A 7,826-nucleotide genomic window follows, 5' to 3' on the forward strand; every position below is an offset into this window, starting at 1 on the left:
CCTCCTCCTCTTCCTCCTCCTCCTCCTCCTCCTCCTACTACTACTACTCCTTCTCCTCCTCCTCCTACTCCTTCTCCTCCTCGCAGACCCCCAGCAGGCACCTGCAGGCATCCAGAGCCCGCTCCCCACGCGCCCGCTTCACCTGCAGGGAGCTTTTCCCCACCGCCCCGTACGCAAGGGAGCAGAGGGGGGCGAGCATCCTCCTGCTCGGAGGATCCTGCTCAGAGGTTACGGGGGGTTTCCTACGCCGCGAGGACCGCCCCGAACGGCCCCCCTGAGGGACAGGCCGGTCCCCGTCACGGTCAGTCTTCGGCCGAAAGGCAGGCGCGGGGCAGCGCGCGCGGGGGTCACCCCGAGCGGATTCCGACCCGAGTTCGCGTCCGGAAAGCAAACCGACCGGGAGCCGACGGGAAGCCCGGCCTCGCTCCTGCCGCTCGCGCACCCCGAGAGCTTCCTGAGGCGCTCGGGGAAGGCCCGCGGGACCCCGGCAGGTTTTGCCAACTGAGCCGCAGCCCTCCGGCAGCCCGCGTGGCCCTCCCGAGGGCTAGAAACGGCAGAGAAGGAACCAGAAGCAAACTCCCTGCACCGGCAGCTCCCAAAGAGCCGAGGGCCTCAAACCGAGCCGTCCTACGGCGAATAAACGGAGCCCAGCACGGCGGGAGGAGAGGAGCTGCCGTGGCAATGACAACCAGGAGCTGGCGACGGGCAGGCGAGTACCGGGGGAGCAGAGAAACGCGGCCCCCTTCATCCTTCCGGGGAGCAGAAACTTGCCCGACACAGCACGAGCGCAAGGCTCCGGAGCTCGTCCACCGGCCGCTGGTGCTGCTGGTGAGGACTTGCCTTCCGTCAGCCGCGACACGGGGCTCAGCTCTCGACGCGGACCTCTCCGCGGGGGCGTTTCAAGTCCAAAAGCTGCTCGGGCAGCGGCGCCGTGACGCTCTCCGAGCCGTTAAGATCCTCGGAACCGCCGTGGGAAGCGAGGCGGGCGCTGGAGCGGTGCTGAGCGCGGCGCACGCAGGGTTTGCTCGGGTACGGCTGCGGAGGAGCTCGGCTCTTCCTCCCCTCCGCCTCCTGCCTTACGGTTTCCGATCCATCTCTGCCTCCTGACCCGCCTTTCTCTTTCCACTCCTCTTCGGCCCCAGGCTCTGCCCGCCGGACACTTTCCTCCTCCGGGAGCCCTGGGATTGATCCCAAAAGCCTAAAACGTGCCGGGGGGGGGGCGGGGAGGCGGCGGCACGGAGGGGAGCACCCCCTGGAGAGGCCGAACGACCTCCGAGGGGCAGGGGAGAAGAGAAGCGCGACGCCCGCTCCGAGCCACCGCGAGGCAAGAACCGAACCGCGCGGAGAGGGAATTCAGCGAGAAACGCAACGAGGAAACCCTCTGAAAGCCTCTTGAACCCAAAAGCGGGGTGCCCGGCCCCTTTGCCGAGCTCTCCCCTCACCCCAGGAGCGCCGAGTTCATGCATTAGCCGTTCCCGCACGCTAAGCACGCAGCAATTAATTACCCGCACGGGGCGTGCGGGTGATTAAAGCTCCCGGAACCGTTTGGAAATCACAGTACGCTGCCCTGCTGACGGCTCTCAGCTCCGAGGACGCCAGCCAGCCGCCCGGCCGAGCGCCCTGAGGCCGCGGCTCTGCCCCGTTAATTGCTCCCTCCGTAATTGCTCCATCCTCAACCGCTCCGAACTGGCCAAGGCACACGGGCGCCTCGACCGCTCGACGCCTCGGCGGGGTTTTTTTTTTTTGGTTTTTTTTGTTTTTTTTTTCCCATTACACCCCCCGAGGCTGAACGCTGCGAATCCTCCCTCGGCCGCTGCTTCTGGGCCGCAAGCAGGCGGCGAGGGAGGAAGGGCAGAGCAGCGGGTGGAAGCTGCGGAAGAACCTGGGGGAAGGAGAGCGAGCCAGGAGCCCTCCGAGCCCGGAAAGCCACAAAAAGCCCCAAAACCGGGCTCCAGGCGCTCGCAGGAAGGAGCCTGCTCCTGCGGACAGGGCGCGGGGCAGCAGGCGCGGCCGTCCCTCATCGGAGACGCGTTTTGGGGCTTAAAAAGCCTTTTTCCTTACAGAAGCTGACTTTTCAGGGACACGCGTAGGGGGTTAATTCGCAAGCGCATCGCTTTAAAAGCCGGACGCGCACCCGGGCACCGAAAGCCGCGGCTCCCTGCCCTCCCGCCAGCGTCCCCCCGCTGCTTACAACCCACCGGGGGACCCGAATTCGGGGTTTTAACCTCCGCTCCCCGCAGCGTACCTGACAGGAGCTCTGCCTGAGAGCTCTCCCAGGGGACAGAAGCAGCCCACGGAATCCAGGTGCCTGCGGGAGGCAAAAAAAAACCAAGTCCCGGAGCGACAAAAAGCCCACGGCGCGAGGCTCTAGGAGACCACGGCGACGGCCACGGTGGAAAACCGGAGTTTGGGGCCGTTTGGATCCAATTCCCAGGCGCGTTAAAACCGTCGGAGGTGCGGCAACGGGGCCGAACCCTGGTCCTGCCAAAGCACCCGGGCAGGACGTGCCCGGGGAGCCGGGGACAGCGGGAGCACTGGTGTCACCCCGCGGGGAGCGCGGCGGGGAGACCCGCGTGCGGCTGAGCCCAGCGAGGGCGGACAGACAGACCCGCAGCACGGGGATCTGCTGCGGGATGCCCTCTTTCCGCTGGACCGCCTGGGCGCGAGCTGGAGACATCCACGGGACTCAACCTAACTCGCCTCACCGCCCCCAGGTCTTAGCGCGGGACGTCTGGGAGTCCCAACCCCCCCCAGCAGCAGGGGAGGGCAATGCCCGGTCCCTCGGGAAGCGTCCCGGGTTCCGCCGTGCCCCGACGGCGCCCCAAAACCTGCTCCCGCACATCACGATTCCCCCCGGCTCGCTGCCTACCCCGCGCACAAACGCATCCAGGAGGTCGCCGCCGGTGCCACCCAGCTCCGCAGGGACGCTGCGGCAGCTCCGGGCACGAGGACCGGGCCCCTCTGACGCTCCCGACTGTCCCGCAGCAGAGCGGCAGAGGACATCGGGGAGCGTTTGTGCGGATCTCCGCCGCGGCGGGCGGCTGGAAATACCCGGCCGGGCCCTGGGACGCGCCGCCAGGCTCCCCGGCCCCTGAGGTCCCACCGCGGTGGCACCGCTTCGTTCGGAGCGATTCTTTAGAAAAGCTGTCGGACAAACCGCCCCGGCTTCTCCCCGCAGCCCCAGTTTGCAGGCTCAGAGGCTGTTCCGGAGGAGGACCAGCGGCGTTTTACACCGCCACGCAGCGGGCGCTGAGCTGAAGACGACGCTCACCCTGACACCAACCTCACACATTACTCCGACCCCTGGGGCCAGCGTTCATTTCACCCTAAATTAGCCCAAAACGTAAAATACCTACACCAGGCTAGAACTTCGTGTCTAATGGCGGAGCTATTTGAAAGCAACGGGAAGGAAAGCTCAGGACAAACCAGGAGCGCGACCGCCAGCAGCCCCGCGGGCAGCACGGTGCCCACCGCCAGGGCTTGCTCCTTGCCCCACACAACCCTCCTGCAGCGGGCGAACGCGTCCCAGAGAACCTCGAGAACTACGGCTAGCGAAACCGAACCCCAGCCCACCACGAAATCCTCCGTCTCTCCCTAGTTTTAGCAGGCTCGAGCGCTGGCATCGTTCAGCGAGGCACCGCTGCAGCTGAAACAGCTCCTCGGCTGCCCCAGGTGGGCGCGCACCCAACTCGCGGCGCTCGCTCGGGAGGTTTGCTCTGCTGTCCTGGCTCGAAAGGGGCCGTTTTTAGCTCCGACTCCGCTCCAGCAGCGGCAGGGGGCCGCTACGCGCCGGGTGTTTGCCTCCTCGCAGCCCCGAGCCGGCCGCCCGGCCGCGACGCTGCGCACGCGAAGTTTACGGAGCGCCCCAAATCCTTCGGGGAGGACGTCTACAGCTGCAAAGACACCGTTCAGAACCAACGAGAGAAAAAATAAAATAAAATAAAATAAAATAAAATAAAGTAAAATAAAATAAATAAAATAAAATAAATAAATAAAATAAAATAAAACACAACAACCCGCTACGGGCAACTCTTCCACAGGCAGGAATAAAAGCAGGACGATGTAGCGGAGGGGGGTTAGCGAAACCCCCCCGAGGGGAGGACCAGCATTCACCAGCCATGAGGAGCAATCCCTCGTTTCGGAGACTTCTCCCTTCCGTCAGAAAACGGGGCAGGGGCTCGCTCCCCTCGCCTCCCTCCAGCCCCGGGCAGCGGGGAGAGGACGAGGAGGGCTGAGGGGACAGAACCGTGAGGAGCTCAGGCGCTGCCCCCCCCCAGCACACAGCCGAGAAGGGGCCAAAAAGGCCCCCCCCGGGCCACGGCCGCACCGCCCCGCCGCCCCCCGAGGGCCCAGACCCCTCCGCAGGGCCCAGCCGGGGCCGGGGCAGAGCAGGAGCCGTGCTCCCCTACCCCTCCTTCCCCTCCTTCCCCCTCAGCTCCGCGCCGCCTCCTCCTCCCCCCTCCCGCCGCTGCCGGCCTCCCCCCTCCGGCTCCCGGCCGCGGCGCTCACGCGAGGCCGGGGATGCGCGGCCTACCCCGGCCTCCCCCCCTCGCCGCTCCCCGGGGGAGGACGAACGGGAGCGGGGGGCGAGCAGGGACCGGGAGACGGAGCTGAAGAAGCGGCCCGGCCCCTTACCCACCCCCCCCACCCCCCCCCCCGGTCCTTTCCCGTGCCCCGCGGGTCGAGCGCGGCTGCGGGGCCCGGCAAGGCCTCAGGCCGGGGCCGAGCCGGGCCGGGAGGAGGCGGCGGCGGCCCCGGGGCGGCCCCGGCGCTGCCCGCGCTTACTCCGGGGTGGGGTGCTCCGGGTCGTAGAAGTCCCCCATGGTCGGGCTGCGGCCGTCGGGGCTGACGGAGGGAGAGGGGAGAGGGAAGGGGGACGGAGGAAAAGGAGGAACGGGGCGGGGGGGGGGGTCCGGCAGCGCGGCCCCGGGAGCGGGGAGCGGGGGCCGGGCCGGGCCGGGAGGCCGCCGTCCGCCCTCCGAGCCCGGCGGGGGGCTCGGGCTCCGCCGCCTTCCTCCTCCCTCACATCGTCCGCCGGGCCCCGCGCTGCAGCGGCCTCCGGCGGGGCCCCGCCATCCGCGCCGCGCCGTGCCCTGCCCGCCCGCCGAGCCGCCGAGTCCGCCCCGGCACGGCCCCGGCTCCTCCCCGCCGCGACGTCGCCGCTGCCGGAGGTGGTGGCGGTGGCGGTGCTGGTGCTGCTCCCCCCGCTCCTCCTCGGCGGCCCCGCCGCTGCTGCCGGCACGGGGAGAAGCGGGAGGAGCCCCCCCGGGTTGGGGGGGGGGGCAGCGGCACGGGCAGGGGGGGGCGGGGGTCGGCCCCCGGGATGCCGGGGGCCCCAAGGACCACCGGGACCCCCCCCCAGGATCACCGGGAGCCCTGGGATCGGTACCGGAATCCTGGGGCCCCCAAGGATATGAGGGATCCCCCAAATCAGCCCCGGAACACCGGCACCCCCCCAGGATCACCGGCACCCCCTGGGACAACTGACACCTCCAGGATTGGCACCGGGACGCTGGGACCCCCAAGGAAAACTGTCCCCCCCCCCCAGGATCACCGGGACCTCTGGGATCACCAGCACCCCCTGGGACGAGCGGCAGCCCCCGGGATCGGCACCGGGACGCTGGGACCCCCAAGGACATCTGGGATCCCCAAAATCAGCCCCAGGACACCAGCACCCCCCAGGATCAGCACCGGGATGCTGGACCCCTCCAAGGACAACTGGGAACCCGAAATCAGCCCAGGGACACCAGCACCCCCCCAGGATCACCAGCACCCCGTGGGACAACCGACACCTCCAGGATCAGCACCAGGACAGTGGGATCCCCAGGGATAACCAGCAGCCCCAAAATCAGCCCCAGGACACCAGCACTCCCCCAGGATCATCGGGACCCCCCCAGGATCACCAGCACCCCCCTCAGGATCAACAGGATCCCCTGGAACAACCGGCACCCCCAGGATCAGCACCAGGACACTGGGACCCCCAAGGACAACCGGGACTCCCAAAATCAGCCCCGGGACCCCCCCGGGACCACCGACACCCCCAGGATCGCACCCGGGACCCTGGCACCCCCAGACCCCACCACCCACCCAGCCCCCCTGCCCCGTGCCCGTCCTGATCCCCTTGCTTGAAGGAAAACACGTGGCCCTGGTCCTGCTGGCGTCCAGGCCGCGTTTCAGAGATAAATGCCCCAAAATTGCCCCAAACTGCTCTTGCCCTTTCAAAAGTTGGGGTTTTTTTTATTATTTTATTTTATTATTTCGCTGACTTTTCAAACCCTGGGGAGAGCTCCTCGAGCGAGAGGCTGGCCCAGCACCCCGGGACACCCGCGTGCCTTTGGGGTGCGGTGCAAACCTCCCCGCGTCCTTTGGGATCGGAGCCTCACAACAACACTCACAGCACCTGAAAATGGAGAGGTCTTTATTTATTTATTTTTTCCCCCAGATTTGGGGCCACGGGGCGAGCAGCAGCGGCACGGGGACCTGCGGGGACAGGGCGGTGGCACCGAGCAGCCCCGCTCCCCGCGGCCAAACCCTCCCAGTTTGGTGCTGGGAACGGCGGGGGCGGTGTCCGTGGGCAGCCGGGGGTCCCACAAGAGGACGGCCGAGGATGGGGGGACGGAGGAAAACGTCAAGGCAAGGCCGAGATCGTTCACCTGGCAGCGTTTCCTCGGGAAATGCGGCCTTGGTTGGGTTTCCAGCCCCTTCGTAAGCCTTCAGAAATGGGTCGTTGCAACAAAAAGGCTGGTTTGTGCGCTGTCGTCGCTGACGCCTGGGCAGAGCAGGCGATGTTACAGCGGCAGAGCGATCCGCAACGAATTAGAGCAAACCCAACAGCTTGGACTAATTGATTTTCCCGACGTTTCACGTGAACAGGGGGCGGCGTGAGGCGGAGCGAACCTCGGGGACGCTCCCGCGAGGGCTGGGGCCGGCTCGGGCGGCTTCGCCCCGTGAAGGTGCTGGTGGAGGAGGAACGGTTCCAGCTCCTACAGGCAGGGCCGGGCACGCGTTATCTCATCCCACCAGAGCTGTTCCAGGTCCGGGTCACCCCCACGAGGCCGGAGCTGGCTGGGGAGGAGACGTGTCCATCCCATCCTCGGTTCTGCGCAGGATGGAGGGGCTGCTCAGCCGCAGGACCCACAGCAGCATCGCTCAAAGCCAGCAGGAGGAGACGCAAAAAAAAAAAAACAGACACAAAATCGCAGCTGACCGAGTTTTATTCCTTGTCCAAAGCAGCAGAAACCCCGAGGAGCTGCACCCCAGCGCTCCTTTAAGCCACTCGTGCAGCCCGCCGGCACATCCCTGCCCACAGAGATAGGGACCCACGTCCCCAGCCGTGGCACAGGCAGAGAGGAGCCAACGCTGGTGGTGAGTTAGGCTTCAAAAAGTGCTGCTGCCACTGTCACTGGTGGCCTGAGCTGCGTTAAATTAATTTTTGCTCTGTCCCCGCACCCACTGATGCGGTCGCTAACAGCTCGCAGCAGCAGCAGGAGATGGGACTCCCCCGGCGGGATGTTTTGTACGCAGATTTCCCTGGCACGTGCGGAGGGGCTGGGTGCTGGGGTCAACCTCTTGTTGCGTTTTCCACTGTCCCGGGTGAGTAGGGCGCCCGGAGCCCACAGTTCGTTCAGCGGGGGGGGTTCTCCCTTTGCCAGGTCCTTGTGCCGTCAGGGAGTCGGGCTGTAAATGCTCTGCTGCTGCGAGCGGTGCCGAGAGCGCACGCGGGGTCCCTGGGGGTGCTGCAAGCAGGAGGCCCAGGCCCTCAGCACGCCCCGCTCCGTACGTGAAGGTGGCAGCAGCACGATATCCTCCGGTGCTTTCCAGTTGCT

The 7,826-nt window shown here is 66.9% G+C and overlaps 1 protein-coding gene across 2 annotated transcripts in view; it reads right to left on the minus strand.

The window, feature by feature from the left end:
- Positions 1 to 5,095, minus strand: part of SETD2 (SET domain containing 2, histone lysine methyltransferase) — a 64,148-nt gene extending 59,053 nt beyond the window's left edge. The window contains exon 1 of one of the 2 annotated variants that reach the window (XR_014579005.1): positions 4,786 to 5,095. Coding sequence is in view for 1 of the 2 variants with exons in the window: in XM_083822507.1 (XP_083678633.1) it covers positions 4,786 to 4,823 (38 nt within the window). In the remaining variant the exon portion in view is untranslated. The remainder of the gene's footprint in view (positions 1 to 4,785) is intronic. The other variant, XM_083822507.1, reaches the window with a different exon arrangement.
- Between the last annotated feature and the right edge of the window lie 2,731 nt (positions 5,096 to 7,826).

The sequence above is a fragment of the Anser anser genome (assembly GCF_964211835.1).
Source record: "Anser anser genome assembly, chromosome: 2".
Classification (NCBI taxonomy): domain Eukaryota; kingdom Metazoa; phylum Chordata; class Aves; order Anseriformes; family Anatidae; genus Anser; species Anser anser.